Raw genomic sequence first — 24124 nt, 5'->3', positions numbered from 1 at the left:
GATCACCATAGGTTTATGAAATAATATTATGAATCAAACGTGGGATTTAGTATAACTTTCTAAAAAGAAATAAACCAATTAATTGTAAGTGGATTTTCAAGAAACAAATTAGACCAATTGGTTCAATTGACAAACTTAATGCTAGATTAGTGGTTGTGGGTATATGCAAATCAAAACATTGAATATTTTGATGTTTATTCTTGTATGACTAAAATAGCCACTATAGAGCCTTGATAGTATTTGTAGCAATACGTGGTCTTCTAATACATTAGATGGATGTAAAATCGATATTCCTCGATGATAACTTGAAAGAAGAAATATATATGACATTGGTCAAGAAAACAAGGTATGTTAATTCACAAAATCTCTTTATAGTCTTAAACTAGTTCTTGAACATTGATATGAAAATTTAACAACATTTTAGTAAACAATATTTTAAAAGTTAATTATTCTAATACATGTGTTTACTAAAAGTTGTTTGGAGCTAATTGTGTGTGTTTGTATGTTGATGATATATTGATCTTTGATACAAACATACATGTAAGAAATGATACTAAGTTATTTATGTCCTCACAATTTGAAATGAAAAATTTAGGTGAGGCTAATGTGATACTTAGTGTTAAGATAAGGAAAACTAAAAATAGATTTCTTAATGTCAATCACACTACATTGAAAAATGCTAAAGAAATTTGATTGTCTTGACGATACTTCTGTAAGAACATAATATGTGCTAGTATGAACCTTAAGAAGAATAAGGATGAAAGTGTCTCTTAATCTGAATATGCAAAAAAATATTGGTAATGTTATGTTTTTATGAACTATACTAGACTTGATATCGCATATGTTATTAATAGATTGAGCAGATATACGCATAATCCCGATAAGGACCATTAGATAGTTTTTCGTCATTTAGTAAGGTTCCTTAGAGGTACAATAGATTCTTGTTTACATTTCAATAATTTTTAGAGGGGTATAGTGATGCAAATTGGGTAATAGATAATGACAAAGTAAGCTCTACTAGTGGATATGTGTTTATACTAGGGGGAGAAGCTATTTTATGAAAATGAGCAAACCAAACATGTACAACACGATCCAGTAGTCCAAATTTATTGCTCTAGAATTAGAAGAACAAGAGGCTGAGTGGCTTAGAAGCCTATTGGGAGACATACCATTGTGGGGGGCATCTTTATTAGTTTCTTTGCATTATGATTTAGAAGCAACCATAGGTGTTGCTAAAAACAGATGACAAAAAGAGACATATACGCCTGAGACATGAAGCTCTGAAACAACTATTGAAATAGGGGATTTATCCCCTTGGAGTATATAAGATATAAGAGGAGTTTAGCAGATCCTTTCACTATAGGTCTAACAAGGAGAGTAATTTTAGAATTTTAACAAGTATGGGATTCAAACCCTTATATAGTGGTCCATAGCCCTTTATTTGGTGATCTATTGTGATAGACTTAATGGTCTATAACCCTTCATTTGGGTGGTCCTGGTACAAGCTTGATGGAACTAAAACTTTTAAAAATTCTGTAGCCCTTTCTTTGGGTGGTCTTGATACGGACTTGAGGGATAATTGTAAAATCTTCATAATTCAAATTTGAGTAGTTTGTCTTTGACAGACTTGATGAGAATAGTCCTGGTATGAACTAGTCTTCATAGTTCAAATTTTGAGTGATCTATTGCGGTAGACTTGATGAAGCAATAAACGTGAATGTGACGATGTGATTGCCTTCTATAAAAGAGTTTAAGAATCTTTTTTTAGAGCATTCACAGTGACCTACGATTTTATGTGCATGGCCCTAAATAACACGCTTTTATCATGAAATCAACAAAAATTAAAGAGTAAAACGAGCTATAGGAGTCAACCATAGTTATTGAAAGTTCAAAAGGTATCTCTCTCTCCAACAAAGTAAAGTTGTTATCCTATTTCACTATGCATCAATTCAATTCAAATCAACAACTTTACTCGAAAAACAAATCTTATAAAATATCCTTTTGTTTTATTTGCTATACCAATCATTCGTGGAGATCGTTGGAAATGAATTTGGACATTTAGCCAATAGCAAAATAAAAAACAAAAGGAATTAATTGTTTGTAATTAATTCCTAAGTATTAATCTCAATTAATTCTAAAATAGTTTTTCAAAATTAATTTCAAAATGATTTTTTTTAAATGGATTTTATTTTTCCTTTAATAGCTCTCAGTTATTGAGAAAAGAAGAATGGAAACTCATTTCCCTCTCCTCTCTATTTCTTTTATGAACAAAATTTTCAACCATTCCCTGTAAGTACACGCTTAAATTGGGATGTTATGTTAATGTTGGAGCAATCGACCCACGCAATTTAGCACTAATTTTACACTGAATTTTACTTTTAAGACAACAGATCTTCTATGCACAACATTTGACATTTGGTTCTTACAAAAGAATATACGTACATTTACTCCGATTCCATTGATTTTTCGGAGAAATCATGATGTAAGCCACTGACAATTTCCCAGATTTCACAAATCTCTAGCTAAAAAAAGCAGTGCATAATTACATTGACCCCGTTAAAATGGACATCATCATTTGGTAATTTTTCATATATTGTCCAAGCAATATGTCCAGACTCCAGAGAGAATTTCAATCTCTGTACGGAGATAATAAGCTCAAAAGCTCATAAGATATCACAACAACATTTCATAAGTAGAAATGCAATGGAATGAGAGGAAATGAATTAGATCAGGAGTCTCTGAATGTAAAAGGAAATTGAACTGCTGGCAGATACATCTTATGATTCTTATAATTACTAAATCAATGGGATATATGAGACATACAAATTAATAAGAACAATTCAATTAAGCGCTGAAGCTAAAAAGGGAAGAAAGATCTAAAACCTATTGAATATCCTCACTTAATGATGAAGGTACATAATTCGAGCCGTGCAATGTCATTAAAAGTTAAACAATTTGACATGAAAAATGTGGTCATTTGTAAACTTTCATTAGCAATTAGAGAACCTCTTAATAATATAAATTTCATCCAAAGATATAGGATTTTTCACATCGACATACAATTTTGGCCCAAGTATTTCCCATCATCCTGATGATCACCTGATCTTCAATGCCTAACCTGCAGAAAGCGGAAAAAGGTATTACTTACATGCTCCAAATATTTTAGATGACGCCCCTTTCCATTTAATATGAAAGCCAACAAAGAAGAAAGTTGAGAGTGCACATTAAAAATAAATTTGCTAGTATTGCAAGAGGGAAAAGGAAGATGCTACGAAAATCATTCCAAACAGGCGCTAATCATAACTGGACAGAAAAATTAAGCATATATTCTGTAAAATCCAAATGCTCCAAACTCAGACTAACTTCTATAATGAATTCATAAGAATAGAGGGAAAAAGAAGAGAAATAAATGTGTACTCAATCAAACATCAAAGTCCTATGTGACTAACCTTGCGTTTCTTATGATTTCTCATTCTGCCACCACCATTACTGAAATCTGTCGGTCGCTCACCATCGGCACCTTCCAAGGGCAAGGATTTTACTTCTTCATAGAAACTATCAGTTACACCACCCATCCTAGAAAACAAAATGAGTAATGTCAAAAATAGGCTTAAAAAACAGTCACTGGTTTTAGTGATGCTTAACTGCTTTAAAAGTGTAGCGATTTAATCAAAAGACAGAAGAAAAGTCAAATTGAGTCTATGTCTATGTACCCATATCTTGACTTCTTTAAGTATTTTTCTCTCTTTTTCTCCATCTTTGTAAGCGGTGCACGAGTGAAAAGCTCCTCTTCTCTTCGGTCACGTTCCTCCATTCTTGCCACATATCTAGCAACTTCTCTATTTTCCAGTCCAACGGTTTCTTTAATCTGTAATGACCAAAGAACAATAAATTTTAAGTAATCTACACATTGGTTATTTAGAAAATAAAATAAAACAACAAACAAATAAAACCCATAGAATATAATAGTAGGTCTTTAACCGACCTCTTCAGGTTTCCCAGCCATGTCATCCATCAGCTCTCTCATATAATCATTTTGTCTAGCTCGTCGGAGTGTCTCTAAATCCCTTCTCAAGGAATTTCTTTCCTTCCTAGACTTCTTATCTTCTTCCATAGAAGTAGGGGCAAACTTTGGTGGACGATATATACCATCTCCATCCTATTTGAAGGGGGAAAAAAAAAGAAAAAAAAAAGAGGAGCAATAGTTGAGTCTTTGACATAACAAGATGGAACAAAAGAGTTACTAAACTTGATCCTTGACATAATGCCTCACCTCAGCAGTTCCTTCTGCTTTACTGACAAGCATGTCAGGGTTTGGACGATATTTTAATCGATCATCCATAGCCTGAGGTGTAGCTGAATCCTTTTCGTCCATGAACGCATTCTCTTTTGACACAACAGAAACTTTTGTTAGCTTCTGAATCTGGTACTCAAGCTTCTTATCAATAGGTCGAATCTGTGTCAACAAAAAAGGCAGGACTAGTTAAAAGTCCCATGCGGGTAAGCATGTTTAAAAAAATGAACAAAAAAAGAAATGGAAGAAAACAAACCTTCTCAAGAAATAATCTCATCTCTACAAGACTCCTGACAACAGGATGGCCCTCAATTGAGAACCCCTTGGCTTTGCGGAGCAAATAGTATACAAGTGAAGAGCAATAATTTAGAAGTAATAAATATTTGGCATCAAGATAGCTTATCCCATCTGATGTCGGAAGCTGGTTTGATTTTACCTGAAATACAAAAGAGGGGGAAGATGTCAAGGAAAGACCAAGCCATCAATGGAAATGTGGCACTGTTTGTAGCTAAAAGAAGTAAAAATTTAAAAATGATACAATAGTTTTGCCCAATCAAATTCTAAGACAGGGGGACATTTTTGTCCGGTTCCTTTGTTCATATATTCTTCAACATGTGGGCTTACTAGCCACAGGTATTCATGATGATTATGGTCGAGATATCCAGCATCGGTCATATAAAATTATAGGGTCAAATTTCTAATATAGGAGTTACTGATCTCATAGGATTAGTCATTAATTATACCCCAAAAAAGGCGACCTACAAGATCTAGCAACGCGTTTTAAGGAATACTCTTAAAACAACAGGACTTCTTGCTTTAACAAAGGCAAGATATGCACAAAATGTCAATCCTTCAGTCTATGACTTTCATAGTACTCAAAGATTGACTGCAATTTGAAGTTCATTCCCTGCCCATATTTCTTTCTGGATCAATAGTGTGTAATGATGACAGCATGATAACCTAGCCTTCTTCCTAAATTGACCTATCTAAAATGCAAAAGTAATGACTTAAAAGTGTTCTTTTCGATATCTGGAATTAGCATATACCGAAGGTACTAACCTTGGCAGTTAAAGCCTGAACTTTATTTGTGACTGTGTCCAATCCTTCCTTCATTTCCTTTAGCAATGCAGTTAGTTGAGAAGCTTCTCTGAGAGTATTGATTCATTGCAATCAGATAAATATAATCATGGGAAAAATACGGAATACTCCATATGTCACTAAAAACCCTCCATTTACCACTGAACCAAATTGGAACAGTAACAACATTGAAATTTTTGACAAACATGGGAACTTAAATTTACATCAGAAATAAGTATCATCATCGTTATAATTATTTGTAAAACATCATCATCATTATTTTTTTTAAAAAAAATACTAATTACCATATGCTATAAAATTAAAATTATTATTATAACTTTTTAGTTCCCTTACTTGTTTTCTTTGCCATCGCAAAGCATGTTGCTGAGTTCCTCCATTGCACGAAATGTAATGCTAAATTTCTACACTGCACTCTGTTTTCTAGCCAAGATATGTTAGAAGTAACTGTTTCGGCTTCAAGCAACTAATTCCACAAATAGGGAACCTAACACAATTGACCTTGTTTATCAGAAACAAATTTCGAGCTTAAAAAATAATAACATTGCCAAATGGAATCCAATCAACAAACTGATGTGATGTGATCATAGACATATAAGATGAAAAGATAAATAGTGTCATATCAAGGGGACTTCATAAACCTTCCATAATATCTGCTAAAGCCCAAGATGCACTTCAATATTAAAGCATCTAATAATGCAATTTCAAATCATAGTATATCGGAGTTTAAATATATATCAAAGAAACAAAGAAGGCAAACCAAAAAAGGATAAGAAGAAGGAGGCGAAGGTTTTCGCTGACGAGAAGAGCAATAGTGAGATTACTGCGATTGCAATGAAGAGATATAGCAAATGCATAGAATCTAAGAGAGGGATTCACCATGGCCATTAGGGAGAGCAATAATGATAATTACGTGCTCTTCCCGGCAACTCCTTGCTTCTTCGAAGTGCTGTTGACAAAGGACGCTCTGGAAAATCTGGTCGTCGTCCTAGGGTTTTTCTTTTCTTTTTAGTTTTGATACACATAATTTGGGGTATTAAAATTTTTAGCAAAAACGTACTTATACTTATCTGTCAAAATGGTTTAAAATAATATCAAAATAATAGAAAATTGACATTTAGCAAACAAACTTAATTAACTTCTTGGCTCGTAAATCTAGGGGTTAATTAGATTTGTAGGATTGATTTTTATTTTAATTAGATAAAAGGGGCACTTTTCAACTTATTTAGGTAAATGGGGTTGTTCTTATCCGAATACGTCTTTTGAAGAGACGCATTCCGGAATATTTTATTATTTTTTTAATTCATTAAAAAAATGTCTAAATGCGTCTATTGAACAGACGCATTCAATGGGTCAGAAAAGTGGAGTTGTCAACTCAATCCGAATGCTTCTATTGAACAGATACATTCAAACGAGTCAGATTGATCGCCTCGTCGACCGTTCCATCCTTTATTTATTTTTTGTCTTCTTCCCCTTCAATTCCAACTTAAAACCTCTAAACAAACTTCATTTCTTCATCTTCTTCCATTACAAACAACAAACACCCGAATCATACTTTCATTTCTTCACCTTCTTCCTTTATTTTCAAACACCGATCATCTTCTGCCTTCATTTTCAAACACCCAAGAATCAATATTCCATCTTCATATTTTCTTCCCATTTCAAATTTAACGGTCATCGCAAATTCTATCTTCATATTATTAATTTATTTCGGCGCAATATTTTATTTGGTAAGTTGATTTATTTTTGTTATTTAACAAAAAAAAATAAGTTTTTGATAATCTTTACTAATTTTTTTAATGTTTATTTTGTTTACGGTGGAATATTATATTGAAAAAGTTCTACAAACCATCATTCAAAGTTTTTTTTTGTAAGATGTAATATTTTTCTTTTAATAAGTTTATATATTTTTTATAGTGGGTTAATTTCTTTGGTATTGATTCTCATAATTTTTTTTATATGGGTTTAATTTCATAGTTTTTCATAAGGGAGAATTATATGTGATTAACATTGTGTTATATATGTTTGGGTAACTATTAAAAATAAGTTATTAGACTTCTAAATGATTCTAGAGTTTTTAAAAAATTCACTAAGTCAATGACCTAATAAATCTAAAATCAAATGTACTAACGGGTTAATTGGAAAAATAAGGTATTTTACAAAGATAATTAGACAAAAAGGCACTTTTAAAACTATTTAGATAAACAGGGCATTACTTTTGTCCATATTTAAATGTTTAGCTTTGAAAGACGCATTCAACAAAATTTTACATTTGAAATCATTAATAATTTCTTTTTCTCTTATTTTTGAGCATCATACGTTAAAGGAAAAAAAAAATCACATTTTCCATATCTTTTAGCATCACATGTAAAATGAGAGATTCTTTTACAAGAATAATCACATTTTCTCCTTACTTTTAGTAATCTAACTCAAATATTTAGAAATCAAAATTTATCTTTAATTCAAGTTCACAAAAAAATCTAATATTATTTAAAAATCTATCCTTCACATCAAATACTTATCTATATCTATCACACACGTAAAAGAAAAAGGTTTGCAATTAAGAGCATAATCAAACATCTTTTTTCATTTTGCCAAAATTTTAAAATTTATTTGTAGTTTTAAATGTAAAATTAAGAATATGTTCCTAATGGAAAAAATAGTGATATTACTTTATTTTGTGGATAAAAGAAAAAAAAAAACTAAAACCAATTATATATCTTTTTTATAAAAAGAATTAAAGAAAGAAAATGAAATCTAAAAAGAGATATTTAAATAAGAATATAAAGTTAACAGTGATATTGTTGTATACTTTTATGTTAAAAAATAATAATTTGATAATGGATATTATTTCTTTATTTTATAGTGAATTAATTGGAGAAACGTTGGCGTTTTATTTTATAATTGATTGATTGGAGAGTTTTTTTTTTATGTGGATTAATTGGAGAATTTGTTTTATAGTCAATTAATTAGACGTCTTATTTCTCAAATGAAACAAAAATGTAAAATGTCCATAATTTTGTATTTATTTATTTATATTTTGTTTACCGTGGCTATTATTTTTTTAAAAAAACTCTACAATCAAGTCATTCAAAGGTTATGTATATAGTTATTTACTATTATTTGGAATGATGTATTGATTATTGAATATTGAATGTTTGAATGTTAATGTTAATGTTATTGTTAGTATTATTGTTGTTGTTGTTGTTATGTTTACCATTTATATAGTCAATTTATTTTGGATTATTCGTCTTAATATTGTAAATTTTACGATGATTAAAAAACAAAGATCCATGTCAATATAAGAGAATATTTATCATTGATTTATGGTCAAATGATGATGCATGTCTTTAGTAACAATATTTATCATGATTTTATTCCTATTTTTTATTATTATTATGTTTGAAGGTGGATATTGTTTTAAAGAAACATTCCTTTATTTTTTAAAAAAACATTCCTTTATAAAAATAGGAATAACACACACTTATTTATCATGATTTTGTACCCATTTTTTATTATTATTTTGTGTGAAGATGGATATTATTTTTTTTAAAAAAAACATTCTTTTATAAAAATAGGAATAATACATATTTATTTATCATAATTTTGTATCTATTTGTTTATTATGGTTTTGTACCTATTTTTTATATTATTACTTTCCATTTTCAACCCATTGTTTGAAACGAATACAACCAAAAAGTTAATTTTTTTTTTTTAATATAGTTGGCCTAATTAAATGAAAAAAAATGAAAACCTATAAAATGTTTTAAATGGTCAAATTAAAATGTCATTTTGAGTGTAAATTTTTTTTCAACATAGTTGGCCTAATATATACTTACACATATTATGATAAATATCCGATTGCATTGGCCAAACGACAATGGACATTATGGAATTTTTATGTTATGTGCATGGAAACATTGACGGGATTGAATATGATAGGCAACCATCTCTTCTTGTAAACATGCATCGTCAAGCTGACTTCAACACATTAATCGATGGATTATGTGATGCATTATCCATAAATAGAGATGATGGGGTAGAGGTAATATTTAAATACGGTAGTTATGTAACGGGATCTACTTTCTATATCCCTATCTCATTATGAAGTGAAGCTAATGTACGGTTCATGATGAGCAATGCTCCATACCCTCCAAATAGAGTTGAATTGTATATATCCCATGTAAACCCCGAACTCTAAGTTTCCTAGATAAGCAAGTTTAGCCAAAGGAATGTTATATTAAATATTTGATAAGTGGAAATCCATGTTTATTTACAGGAGTTATGGAGGAAGGAAAGGAAAAACACATTAAACGAGGGAGCTCACTAATTGGTTTTGGCTGGAAGCACTAAGTGCGGGGTGATGTGGCGGTTTAATCTTTGAACTAGGGAGGCGGCAGGAAGATTAAAAGGAAGTGGAACTTCAGAAGCTTGGTTTCGGCAAATGAGCAAATTAAGAGAAATTAGTGCCATTTGAAAGCTGAGAGAATCTAGTTTTCGAGGTTGTCTTGCCGGAGAAAGATTTTAGGAGGAAAAGAACAAAAAATGAAGAATTTGTAGAAGGGGCAGATTCTCGGTTTAATCAGGACTCAAGGTGAAGATTGGAAGCTCTAGGCCAAATTACAAGGAATTTTCTACTGTTATTTTAAGATATGAAAGTTAGCTCAATTCTAAATAAGTTTGTAGAAGAAAGTTTCTTGAAAAGAGTTCTAGATTTTGCATTATGAATTTTTGAAATTGAAACAAGAAATTTGTGTGTAAGCAGGCAGCTGCTTGGGAAGATCAAGCAAACAGCTCACCGTAGAGAGCTAGAGCGAGATAAGAAGGATGAGGATCTCGCTTAGGATGATAATCTCGCTGATTTTTGTGCTAAATCTCGCTCAAGAAGGAAATCTCGCTGGAACTTTGGGCTGAATCTCGTTGGTGAGGAAGCAAATCTAGGTAGAGGTGGTAAGTCTCGCTAGGTTGAAGTCTTGCTAGTGAAATGCTTGATCTCGCTCATGAAGATCTCGCTCATGAGGATGAACTCGCTCATGATGGTTATCTCGCTAATAATGTTGATTTTGTTGGTAAAAGTTTCATTAGTAAACGAACTATCTGAGGTATTTTGCTGAGAATTCTAAGGAATTCAACTGGGAATTATGTCCTTTCAGGCCAAGAAGAGCTAGGAGAGGCGTATAAACCGTTAAGAGCCCCGACGAGCTGTGAGTGACTAAATGAACTTAATGCTTTCAATGCTTATCATATAAGACCATGTAAGTTACGGTGATGTTAGTGATGAATTTATATTACCTCAAGCAACAAATGGTTAATGAATAGCTTAGCGTATATTCTCCGGCTTGTATATGTTTTAACGTAGGCCAAGGTATGTTGTGAATTCATTACAAAAGTTAAGTTTCTAATGTTGAAGCATGTGTTCTGGAGGAAGGCTATGATAGAATGAGTCCTTGTATAAATGGCATGCAATGAAACTTAATCTGATGCTAGGAAGTAACCCGGTATTGAAGGACATGGAGAAGGTATCTGGGTAACTAAGGTATTGACGGTACTTAGAAAACTCCACGTGCACGTAGGTAGTTCTGAATGAGAGGCCGAAGTATAGGTCTCCTAAGCCATATACACCAAAGGGAGGTCGAAGTATGGGTCTCTTGGCCGGTAACAGACGTTGGAAGCTAGAGCGATGTAGGCTCGTTTTCAACTAAGGAATAATGATGTTTAATGATGTCTAAGAATGGTTATCAATGTTTATGTATATAGGAAGTTGCTCAAGATGCTCATCAGTATATTTACTTGTTTATAGTGATATAATGCATGGTGTAATGTGATTCTATAGTCACTCACTGGGCTACTAGCTCACAGATTTTCTATGTTTTTCTTTTCCAGGTAGTGGTCAGATTCCTCAAGGTTGATCCTGCTACTGCTTGCCACTGAAAGGCCCAGCTTGTTAAGAAGAACTTAGGTTGATGATCTATTTATGTACACATGTTTTGAGAGGGACTAGGACTTTGTTAGTGATATTTGGGCCCAACTATAAATATTTTTCCCGTAGATGTTACGTCATGGCTGTTTGCATGTGTTTATATAATCTTATGTAGAACCTTAAAGAGGCGTGCTATGTGCGTACATTATTAATGTTTAACAGGTTGGTATTTAGGTTAGAAGGCTAAGGTGGTGAGTGCTGGCAGTAGGGCTAGTAACTACCACCGTTATATCCTCTTCCAGATTAAGAGGGTAATCTGGGAGGGGGTGTGACATCACAACCAGTGTCACAAGTCCAATCTCAACAAGAGAAGAAGTTGAAACTACTATTTAGTTGGAAAGTCATAATGTGGAGGATGAGCATTGTGATCCAACTATTGCCACAAAGACGAAGAAGTTGTAATAGACGATGATGATATCGATCTAGATCAACTACGTGGTCAATTTTATGGCGTTCATGAAGTCCCCGAAACATTTACTGATATAGACCTAAGCGACATGAACATCGTACCCGATTTGACAATGGAGGAAGACAGTAATACGGAGTCTAATTCATTGCTTAAGGGGATGATATTCAATTCCAAATTGGATTTAAAAAATGCAGTGAAAAGCTATTCAATCATTTGACATCAAAATGTTGAAGTCCTTGAGTCGAAAGAAAACAGTATGGGATGTTAGGTGTAAAAGATATGACAATGGGTGCACGTGAAGACTTCGCGTTGTCTGCCGTAAAAAACACAGTAAATTTGAAATACCCAGTATAATGGCCCTTATTGCTGTGTGTATGCAAGACTGAGTCAGGATCACAATTAGTTGGACTCAATTCTAATTGTATCTAAGGTAAGCAGCATAATTAAAAAAAAAATCCGTCAGTTGATGTCGAAACATTACAAGATATTATCTTGAAAAAGTATGGGTTTAGTTATTGGAAAGTGTGGGACGAAAGAAGAAAAGCAATTACGAAGATATTTAGAGATTGGATAAAATCGTACAATTTGCTGCCTAGATAGATGAATATCTTACAAATCACGAACCCGATACAGTTATCCATTGGAGGCTAAATGAGGTGGATTGTGATAAAAGGATTGTCATGTTCAATAGCGTGTTTTGGTCGTTTGGACCTGTTATTGAGGGTTTCAAGTATTGCAGGCTGTTACTTCAAATGATGGAACTCATTTGTATGGAAAGTATGAAGGAACATTATTAATAGCGGAACATTATTAATAGCTACCTCAGTCAATGAAAACGGTCACGTCTATCCAGTTGCATACGTTATTATACCCGAAGGAAAATGCTGATTCATGGGACTAGTTTTTAAGAAATTTATGGGATCATGTGGTGCATGGAAGGGAGAGAATGTGTCTAATTTCAGATAGACACAAAGCCATTATATCTTCCGTCAGAAACCTTAACAAAAGTTAGGTAGGAGTACACCACAGATTCCACTTGCGACATGTGGCGAGTAATTTTAACGACAAGTATAAAAATAGTCTATTGAAGAGTTTGATGTATAGTGTTGGATCAAAATTTCAAGTTTGAAAGTTTATGACTGTATGGCCGAACTTCAAACTGCAAACCCTAATCGCTTACAATATTTTGCTTCCATAGATCCTAAGAAATGGACATAGTCACATGATGGTAGTTATCATTATAGATGGCGAACCACGAATGTGGCCAAAAGTACAAACGTTGTTCTAAAAGGAGCCAGAAAGCTACCCATCACTGCACTAGTCCAAGCAACATTCTATCGAACTATTTCTTATTTCGCTACTCGTCGTGTAGAAATAGAGACTGCTCTTGAATCGAGAGAGTGTTTCACAAGGTAAATTATTCACATCTTAGTTACCCACATTTTTATACTAACTTAGAGGTATTCTAAGTAATTGTCGTATTTGTCATAGGTATGCAATAAAGAAAATAACTCGTCGGGAACAACGTGCAACTAAACATTCCATTAACATACCATCGAATAGGGTTGTGTGACGTCACCACCCCAATCAACCCAATAACACTAAAGGGTGGAACCACACACCGAATAAAATTAAGTAAAAAAACATGCACATGCAATAAGTGGTAGAGTTATGGAATCTTCTATTCTCACGCTATGGCTGTGTGTAAGTCAATTGGGTTAGACTACATTTACTACATTGAAGATTTACAAAATTCTCACTTATCTAGCATGTTATTCACCCCAATTTGAGCCCATCCTCGATAAAAAAATGTTGGCCTGATCTTAATATCCCCACTATTTATTCGGACGAATCACGAGTTAGAAAAGTTGGCAGACCGTGTACTTATCGCATGTAAAACGAGATGGATTGGAGGGAACGTTACAAGACACGTTACACAATTTGTAGATAATAAGGGCATAATAGACAGAATTATCTCAATCGAGCTCGTGATGTGACTTAGTTATTTATTTGTAATTGTCCTTATTGATTGTAACTTATTTCACTTATTTATTTATTGACTCGTTCTTGTAACTTTTTTCGTTACTGGTAACAATGAAGGGTGTATTCTTTATTAATTGTCATTGTATTTATTGGTTGTAATCACATTGATTTTTAGTAAATATTTAAGTTAATATTGTTTTTATGGAATCAGATGAACGAGGATGTTACCACAGAGTCATACAACGACTCAGTTTTGTACTTACAATGCAGCCATAGATCCGAGATTATTTGAGAAGACAAACATATTGATGTTATGCATTGTCGGCGACGAGAGGTTGTTATTTGAAGGCAAGAGGACCCAGACCCTCGTATATTGAATTATCTACGAGCTGTAGGATTCTACGGAATCTCCTGTATCAAATTTATACAACTAAACTGGCATCTGATAACGACATTAATGGAATGATGGCAGCAGAAGACACACACTTTCCACGTGTTGCATGGATAGTGTATGATTACACTTCAAGATGTAGCTATCCAATTTGGACTCCTGATTAATGGAAGACCATTGATCGGGTCACTAAATTATGACTGGGAACAACTTTGTGCCCTTCTTTTAGGCGTAACCACAAATGACGTCGTTTTTAAGGGAGGTCGTCTTAGCCTATCATGGTTAGCTGATCAATTCAACAACTTTGCCCATCTACCAGATAATGCAGATGAAGAGGAACTTCAACGATATGCTCAAGCATATATTCTCACGTTGATTGGAGGATTAGTATTTCCCGACAAATCCAACAGCAGAGTACACCTAATGTATCTTCCTCTCTTAGTAGGTTTTAATGTTGCCGGGACATACAGCTGAGGGGATGGAAGTCTTGCATGGTTATATAGACAACCATGCAAAGGTGCAGTTATAGATGGCAAAGGCATTGCAGGCTCACTTCTATTGCTGTAGATTTAGGCATGGGATCGATTTCCTTTTTTAGCGCCTCGACGACTCCATCGATATGATAACAACTTAGGTGACAGACCACTTGCAGTACAGTAAGCATATTTACCTCATTATTGTTGTGTTCATCATGAAATACTAATGGCTAAAATTTAATTTGTGATTGTTGTAGATGGAATGACAACTATTCTATAATTAGAGCACCGACGTATGTTCTATTACAGTATAAGTACATACTAGATACGCATATGCCTAACCAGGTAATATTTTATTCATTCATATATCATATATTGATAATGTTTCAATCTTCTGGTTCATTCATATTTTGACACATATGCATGCAGATTATTTGGGAGCCATACAATCATCTCATCCAACTATTGCCGTCATATTGTCTCGATAGTAATGAGATATAGACATCCAGATGTCCACTTATATACATTTTCGTTGTGGACAGATCGTGTGATGTATCAATTTGGGATGTTGCAACAAATTTCTCAACCTTGCAATACAGATTCCCGACTTCATTCACATAATCTAAGGGGCTGGCATGAGCGAGACTGGATTGCATATTTGGCTTCTCAAATTTCAGTTTGGGAAAATTGTCAAAGTTTGGTTGTTAATGGACCTCCTATTAACAACGATGTAGATACTGGACCTGGATATATTGAATGGTATTCCACTGTGAACAGGCGATACATAACGAAAGCAAGAGTATCCTATCACTTGTTTGTATGAGTTTATTGTTTACTAGGATTATTTGATTTTTTTTGTTTATTGCATACCAAAATAAATTTAAAGTCATTAACTTTTTATTCAATTCTTTTTTAGGTCGAGCTTCCAAATTTGACATTATCAGCTAAAAGAGCCTTGCATAGACTCACCTCTATATATATCGAGTGTGATATTTCGATGGCAATGTACCAATGGAAGAACAAGGTAATCCAGCAAGACATCAGGATGTTCCTATTCAACCTAATGTTCAGAATGAATATCTAGCAACCACACTCGATCATTTTACACATACTTCCATGATGCCCTCTCCTTCAACATTTGAATTTTTTCCAACAACCCTCAGTACACTAAGTATGGAAGAAGGAAAAACTTCGCATGTCCATCCAGATGTTCATGTCCAGTATGTGACATACCGACATCATGGTGAAGGTATACACTTTACAAACGAAAGCCAACCATCAAGTGTAAGAGGTTGTGGTGATTGTGGACACTATGTGACGTTGTGGCGATCGTGGACACTATGTGACTCAACATGATCGATCTAGGTGTAATAGAGGATCTTCTTCTAGTCGTGAATAAAGAAAATTGTACATATAATTAAATTTATTAATGAAATTCAAACATAAAAAATGCACTTGCAGTCTACAACACATCACAAAGAACCTTGAATATTATTTACAATAGTTGAAAGTTAATATCTATATTTTTTGCATAAGTTTCTAACAACTCTAAACAAAAACAATGATTTGAAATTAAACTATTTGAATACTATTAAAATTAATATTGATTATATAAAATCAATCATAGAAATTTCTTGATCTCAAAGTAACATTATTGTTTATATTGTTAAAAAATTAGTAATATTACTATTAAAATAAAAAACGAGATTAGTGAGATAGTTGATTTTAGATAACAATGATTTAAGATTAAACAAATGGAATATTATTAAATGTAAAAAAAATAAGTAATGAAAGGGTTGATTTTAGGGTTGTTAAAAGAATAAAAAAAAATAAAAACAAAAAATATTTTTTTGACCCGTATGCATCTCTTGAAGAGACACATTTTTAAATTTTTTTTTAATTATTATTTATGAATGCGTCTCTTCAAGAGACGCATTCTTATTTTTTTTTTGTTTTTTTAATGAGAGACACATTCAAGTCCGGAGAAAAATATTAAAATATTCCCGAATGCATCTCTTGAAGAGACACATTCGGATAAGGATGAAAAAACAACCTCATTTACCTAAATAAGTTGAAAAGTACCCCTTTTACCTAATTAAAATAAAAATTATTCCTACAAATCTAATTAACCCTATTATATGTGGAAACCCAAGTTCAAATTCGAACCAAGATTCGACACTTGATGTCCCCAGTGAAGGTACTATGAAACATCAGTACCTATGAGCGGAAGCTGATCTTTCTATTTTCATTGTGACAGAATTTCTACACATACATTCTAACATACAAATATGCATTAAAAACAATAAATTACTAGCATGCTTTTAAAGATAAATTACAAGAGATTGAGAACTTACCAGTTGAAGACTTTCTTCATAAGAACTCGGTCTCACTGTGAACGAACTCCTCATGCTCTTTATCATCTAGCAAGCAATCGCCTAGCACCACCACGGTGTCTACAGGAACAACAACGCATGAACAAAAGGCAACGGGGACAATACCACCACTTGAAGCCCTCAGTATTCTCAGAGTGAGAATCCAAAGGGTCGACTTTGATGGAATTGGTAGAGGGGAGGAGGAAAAGCAATTGTGTACTACGAACAAGCAAGTGGGAGAAGGGGGAGACTATCGTATAGTCGGGTGCTTGATCATTTAGGTCAGGGTACACGATCTTGTAGTAATTGCTAAACGATCGTCTATCAAAAGTTAAGTGATCATTTAGTTATGCTCGAGCATTAAGCGATCTTCTAGAAAAGGTAAACGATCATTTAGAGGCGCTAAGCGATCATTTAAACGCGGGTGTGCGATCGTTTAGTTGGCGGGCGTTATCGTATAGGCTCTCAACACTAAGCGATACAATACTTTCACACCATGAGCGAATTAGCATGTGTTTTGCAAAATGAAAACAATTTTCATTTTATTCTTCAGTTACTGGAACTGAATTCAACTTCCCACTTTCACATGAATTTGGAGAAAACTTCGGCTAATTATCTCATAACCGCCCAACTAAAAATATAATGAGTATAATCATATTATATTCTTAACCTATAGTTTGATATCATATATCAACTATAATGTTTTCTCCTTTGCTTGATATAAATCATATTTATATCCAATTTCCTCCAAAATAATGTATCTCATACATTTAGTCCATCATATCATATATAATTAATCAGTTCAATTATATCATATATAATCGAATTCTCTCTTGTCAATTTGAACATTTGAAACTGACCCAAAAACTTATTCTCAACTTGTATCCAAGCTACCAAGGGGACCTTATGAACCTATGGCTCGAAGTTTCAACGGTACGTGAATAGCTGTCTAAACTCTTTAGCCACGAGATCCACCATCCGTTAATTGCCAGACATTCCACTAAAGACCAACAGTTGAATTCTTCTTACCACAGATATATTTATGTATCCATCGGATATAACCAATCATGAGTACAATGACCCTTCACAGATGCTCGTAAGTACAGCTGGGCCAATTTACCGTTTTGCCCCTGTAGTTACATCTCACTCCTTAAGTACCATTGATTCCTCTAATGAACAATACAACATATTCCAACCATGTGTGAAAACCTCTCAGGCCAAGAGAAGGTATGTAGCGTCACATCATTCAAGCCCTGGAATCAACCAATAAGGGAGCTATCTATCTATTTGCCCCTGCTTCGGGGAAGGAGTGAATTCCATCTTATGTAGCTAAGTTCCCAACTCCCAAATCAGACGAATTCCCAAAATGGTAGGTTTGAATCAGCGACCTAGCCACTCGCACCCATACAAATCAAAGGACCGCCCTCAATGGCAGGAGTTCCCAACTCACTCAAGATTGAGGTCATGTTACCTATGGTCATCCTAATGAAATGAAGTCTTTGCCATGAATGATATTATATAACGAGACGTTAACACTTCGTGGTTAGGTCTTATACAAACTTTTTGTATAGGACACCCCCGCTTGTATGTCCCCTACATGAATGATCCGGATCAGACCATCTGTGACAAATAACAACACTTGTGACCATTCCACAAAGCGGGCCGCATCTGTAGTGTTACCAGGATAAGGTTTCCCTCCTATATCCATATACTATAGACCATTTTGGATATCACTCAAGACATGATCCACTTATATGTCACCACATGCATGCTTAAGTTACATACAGATAACCAGGGATTTTATGTTTATTGGTTTGTGGTATATCAAATAAAACAGACAACTGAGCAAAATCAAGATGTGAAGTAAAATATCATATATTATACAACATAAGCGTTCGTACAAACTGTTTACAAACTATAGGACATGAGACTTTAGGGCTTCAACCCCAACAATCTCTCACTTGTCCTAAAACGAAGCGGGGTATACATAAAACTAGTACAAAACAATAAACTAGGGCATAAAAGCCTAGTACAAAAAAATCTCCCACTTGCCCTAGTGTAGTCGCGGGCAATCTTATAGACCCATGCTTTGAAGGTCACCCTCAAACACTGTAGCCGTGAAAGCCTTCGTAAGCGGGTTAGCAACATTGTGCTCCAAAGCGATCTTCGTGAAGATCACGTCCCCTCGATACACTATCTCGCGGATCAGATGATACTTTCGCTCTATGTGTTTGTTGCGCTTGTGACTCCTAGGCAACTTGGAGTTCGCCACTACCTCACTATTATCACAATAGAGGGTGATGAGCCTAGACATATTTGGAACAACATCCTGTTCTGTCAAGAACTTCCTAAGCCAAACGACCTCCTTAGTAGCTTCACAAGTCGCTACGTACTTCGCCTCCATAGTGGAGTAGACGATGCACCCTTGCTTAGTGCTTCACCACACTACAGCTCCTCCATTAAGAGTAAAGACTGACCCTGAAGTGGACTTGAGAGAGTCTTTATCAGTCTGAAAGTCAAAATCTGTGTATCCAATAAGGATCAAATCCCTAGATCCATACACGAGCATGTAGCCCCTCGTTCTCCAAAGATACTTGAGGATGTTTTTCACTGCAATCCAGTGACCCTGACCTAGATTAGACTGATACTTATTGACTATGCCTATAATGTAGCAGATGTTTGGACGAGTACAGAGCATCGCGTACATCAAACTGCCAACAACAAACACATATGGGACCCATTTCATCTCTTCAACCTCTTGAAGCATCTCAGGACACATGTACTTAGACAAAGTGACTCCATGCTTGAACGGCAGTAGGCCTCTCTTGGAGTCCTGCATCGAGTACTTGAGCAACATCTTATCAATGTACGATGTCTGAGATAGTGCTAGCACTTTGTTCTTACAATCCCGAAAGATCTATATACCCAAAACAAACTAAGCCTCTCCTAAATCTTTCATTTGGAATTGGGTCGCTAGCCAGTTCTAAACTGCAGTCAGTAGACCTACATCATTCCCAATGAGTAGTATATCGTCTACGTACAACACTAAGAAGACTACTAAAAGGTTGATGATCTTCTTGTAGACACAAGGTTCATCAACGTTCTGGTCAAAGCCATACGACTTGATCGCAGTATCAAACCGTATGTTCTAAGATCTAGACGCCTTTTTCAGCCCATAAATGGATCGATTCAGCTTACAAACCTTTTGCTCTTGACCTTGGGCTATGAATCGCTTGGGTTGCACCGTGTAAATTGTCTCCTCAAGATTGCCATTCAGAAAGGCCGTCTTGACGTCCATGTGCTAGATCTCATAATTATAATAAGCTGCAATGGACAAGAGGATGCAAATCGACTTTAACATGGCAACAGGTGAGAAAGTCTCCTCATAGTTGACTCCCTTTACTTGGGTATAACCCTTTGCCACAAATCAAGCCTTGAAGGTTTGTATCTTCCCTCAGCACCCTATTTGCACTTGTAGATCCATTTACAACCTGTAGGTCTTACCCCATCAGGCTAATCTATAAGATCCCATACTGAGTTGAAGTACATCGACTCCATCTCAAGATCCATGCCCTTGACCCATTCATCCCAATCAACATCCTCCATTGCCTTCTGATAAGACAATGGATCCTCAACATCGCCATATGCTACCATTGCAAGGATTTTCGTGAAACCCAGATAGCGAACGGGCGGTTCGCAACCCTCCCACTGTGTCGAGTTCCCTCAACTCTTGAGGTGGAAATGACCTACTAGATGAACTCCCATCAACAACTCTTGCTGAGTAGCAGGCTCTTCAACAACTCTTGTTGAAGTTTCAAGTATTTCATTGGAAAGCTCATGCAACGGACTTTACTTCGTGGATTGTGCTCCCTTATATGATCCTCCTCCAGGAAAGTAGCGTTCGTGGAAACAAATACCCTATTTTTTTTTATGGATCATAAAAATAACCCCTCGTGTACTTTGAGGTAGCCTACAAAGTGGCATAGCGTCGATCTTGGTTCCAACTTTTTGGGATTGCCTCAAGCAAGTGTGCAGGGCAACCCCAAATGTGGAAGTGACGTAAACTAGATTTACGCTCGTTCCACAACTCCAGAGGTGTTCTCGCAACACTCTTGGAGGGAACATAGTTGAGTATGTATACCGCAGTCTCCACTGCGAAACCCCAAAACGAGTCTGGTAAGGAAGCGTAACTCATCATCGAACGAACCATGTCCAACAAGGTTCTATTTCTCCTCTCCGCTACACCATTTTGCTGAGGTGTACCCTACACTGAGAGTTGGGAAACGATTCCATGTTCTATCAAATAGTCCTAGAATGCTGAGTCCAATAACTCTCCACCTCGGCCCGATCAAAGTGTTTTAATCCGTCTATCCAATGCGTTTTTAACTCCAGCCTTGAACTCTTTGAACTTTTCAAAGGATTCAGACTTCCGTTGCATAAGATAAATATACCCATACCTAGAGTAATCATCAGTAAAACTGATAAAATATTCATAGCCACCTCGGGCTCACACATTCACAGGACCACAAAGGTTACAATGTACTAACTCAAGAGGCTCTTTGGCTCGATACCCTTTTCTAGTAAAAGATCGTTTAGTCATCTTACCCTCAAGGCAAGATTCACACACTGGTAAAGAATTTTCTTCTAACTCACTTAGAAGTCCATTCTTTGTTGGGTTTTATGTCTTAAAACTCGTGGTATGTAAACAATGGAACTTATTCTGAAAATTCAATAAAGGTGGTATTGAATAGATCAATTGCTTGAATAAAAATCCAATAAACCTAAAAGTCCCTTGACTATTGCATGAGTACTTGAACTTTATGTGGAGACATAAAGGTGAATCAGGTTCGAGTCAATAGTCAAAATGATCTATAATACATGGATAAGGTTGAGTACCTTATTCTGGTAACGCTATTGGATACGGCCTACTCTTAGTTGTTACAAGTTGTAAAGTGCTACAAACAAAGTGATCCTAATTTGTTCATGTTGGGCATGAGAAGTGAGGGTGTCCTTGTGCAAAAGAGTTTGAACAAGATCGGACCACAAAATGAGTCACTCTTACTTTATAATGCTGTTTACTGTTTAAGACTGACTATTTCAAAGCGATGATCTAGGTAACTTGACCTTAATACTGAGCTAACTATGAACTCCTGTTTATCTGGGATTGTCCTTAGATTTGCATAGGTGAGGGTTGGCTCAACAGTGCCGGCTCAATATGACTGCCATTTCAGAGGTAAGGCCGGATAGATAGCTGAGGACATAGGGTGCAAAAGGGAATTCATTCCTACCTTCTTTAGGGATAGTAGAGAGGTTATTCCCTTAAGTGCTGATTATGAGGCTTGAACAAGGGATCCCGCACCATCATTTGGCATGAGAGGGACTCAGTTTTATGATTGGATCACAAAACAATTGTTCATTTCGGGGGTAAAACAGAGATTTCACCCAACCATTATTACGAACAACCTGTGAAGGGTTAATTTACTAATCATGGTTATACCGAGTAGACATAATATATTTACAATGAGGGGAATTCAACTATGGGCTTTAGTGGAGTAACCAATTAGTTAACGAATGGGGGTTAGATCGGTCTAATGAGTTTAGCTGATTAATCTCGGATCGTTGGAGCCCATGATTTGTAGGTCCATGAGGTCCCCCTACTAGCTCGAAAATGGATTAGCTTTAGAGTAATGTGATAAGTTAATTTGAAACGTTCAAATTAGAATCAAACAAAATTAGAGAAAATATATTTAAATATGATTTAAATATATGAATATGAATTTGTGTAAAAATTAATTTAAGATTGATATTAAATTAATTAGAATTATTTAAATAATTATTTATTAATTTTATTAAAAAATTAATTTATGAAATTAATTTGTAAAATTAATAAATTTTAATTTTAGAAATAAAATATGATTTTAAAATCAAAATAGATTTTGGAAATTGAAAAACTACAAAAAATTGAAAATGGGTTTTTCAAGTCATCTTGAAAATAGCTTACAAGGAACCCATCTTCTTCTTTGGTTTACTCCAAGCATGAGCTGCATCCCATACAACACATCTCTTTGCATGATATTTTGCAATATATTGAAGAGATTAGAGTGAAGAAAATGAGGAGGAACCGACTTAATTTTTGCTAAAAAATTCGGATGAAGAAGATGTTCTTCAATGGGTTGGTTCAGTGAGCTTTCTCCATATTCTCTTTGATTCCAGCTTATTTTGAGTCTCACAACTCAATCTAGAGTACCAAAAGGATAGTAGAGAAGATCTTGTGGTGGTCTACACAAGGATTCAGAGGATTTTGCAGCTGGAAATGGAGATTTCATTGGTTCGGTCAATATGTTCATGAAACCCATTATACTCTTTTTTTAGCATGTTTCTTTTCAACCAAATTAATTAATTAGATTGCTTATAGATCTTGTTCTCTTTCGCTACATGATGGTGTCCATCAAATAATTGGTATTAGAGCATCTTATAAGCATTCAATTTGGATTAATTCTAGTTTGGTGGGCATTTTTTATGAAAATATGAAACTGCTGTAATAATATGGTTTTCTGAGTTTTGGCCTTTAATTTCTCTTTGATTTCCCGTTTAAATTTGTAATTGGCTCTTTCTTGATGAGCTTTAATGTCTTCCCAAGAGTCAGTAATTTTTTTGTAGTCATTAGAGTTGAAATTAAGCTGTAATTCAAAGAAACAAACAAAGGGGCCGAGTTGCAGATTTCAGACGATCAACCTCTATTCATATCGTCGTTGAGCTTCAGTAGCTAAATGATCGTTTAGCTTCATACGTTAGACGATATAAAGGAAAAGCTAAACGATCGTGTAGCTTCAGACGTTAATCGTTTAGATGTTGTATGCTAGATAATCGTCTACCTCAGAAGCTAAATGATGCGTTGTTTTGCTATGTGATGGCACTACACGATCGTGTAGCTTCGAGCGGGAGCTAAGCGATGAGGCGAAGAGCTATGCGATGGCACTGAATGATTGCTTACACGATCGTTTACCTTTGATCGGGAGCTAAGCAATGTGGCGAAGAGCTATGCGATGGCTCTGAGCGATCGCTTACACGAACGTTTACCTTTGTTCGAAAGCTAAGAAATGTGGCGAAGAGCTATACGATTG

At 34.8% G+C, this 24124-nt stretch overlaps 1 protein-coding gene across 1 annotated transcript; it reads right to left on the bottom strand.

The window, feature by feature from the left end:
• Positions 1–2863: 2863 nt before the first annotated feature.
• LOC120085102 (neuroguidin) lies at positions 2864–6426 on the bottom strand. The gene is made up of 9 exons (XM_039040962.1): positions 6269–6426; positions 5726–5876; positions 5354–5441; positions 4551–4730; positions 4274–4456; positions 3986–4159; positions 3714–3868; positions 3450–3576; positions 2864–3118 (listed from the first exon to the last, which is right to left on the bottom strand). The coding sequence occupies exons 2-9, from the start codon at positions 5767–5769 to the stop codon at positions 3107–3109; spliced, it is 963 nt and encodes a 320-aa protein (XP_038896890.1). The 5' UTR covers positions 5770–5876; positions 6269–6426; the 3' UTR covers positions 2864–3106.
• Between the last annotated feature and the right edge of the window lie 17698 nt (positions 6427–24124).

The sequence above is a fragment of the Benincasa hispida genome, chromosome 9, assembly GCF_009727055.1.
Source record: "Benincasa hispida cultivar B227 chromosome 9, ASM972705v1, whole genome shotgun sequence".
In the NCBI taxonomy this organism is placed as follows: Eukaryota; Viridiplantae; Streptophyta; class Magnoliopsida; order Cucurbitales; family Cucurbitaceae; genus Benincasa; species Benincasa hispida.
The sequence above is the reverse complement of the archived record's forward strand: the minus strand, read 5'-3'. Positions and strand labels throughout refer to the sequence as shown.

What these genes read in the sequence shown, in the direction of transcription:
- LOC120085102 (XM_039040962.1), bottom strand. Translation starts at nt 5,769, where the DNA reads ATGGAGGAACTCAGCAACATGCTTTGCGATGGCAAAGAAAACAA. An exon ending in TGCGATGGCAAAGAAAACAA is followed by an intron (nt 5,442 to 5,725) that starts GTAAGGGAACTA and finishes CAATACTCTCAG; the next exon opens with AGAAGCTTCTCAACTAACTG. An exon ending in TTCAGGCTTTAACTGCCAAG is followed by an intron (nt 4,731 to 5,353) that starts GTTAGTACCTTC and finishes TTTGTATTTCAG; the next exon opens with GTAAAATCAAACCAGCTTCC.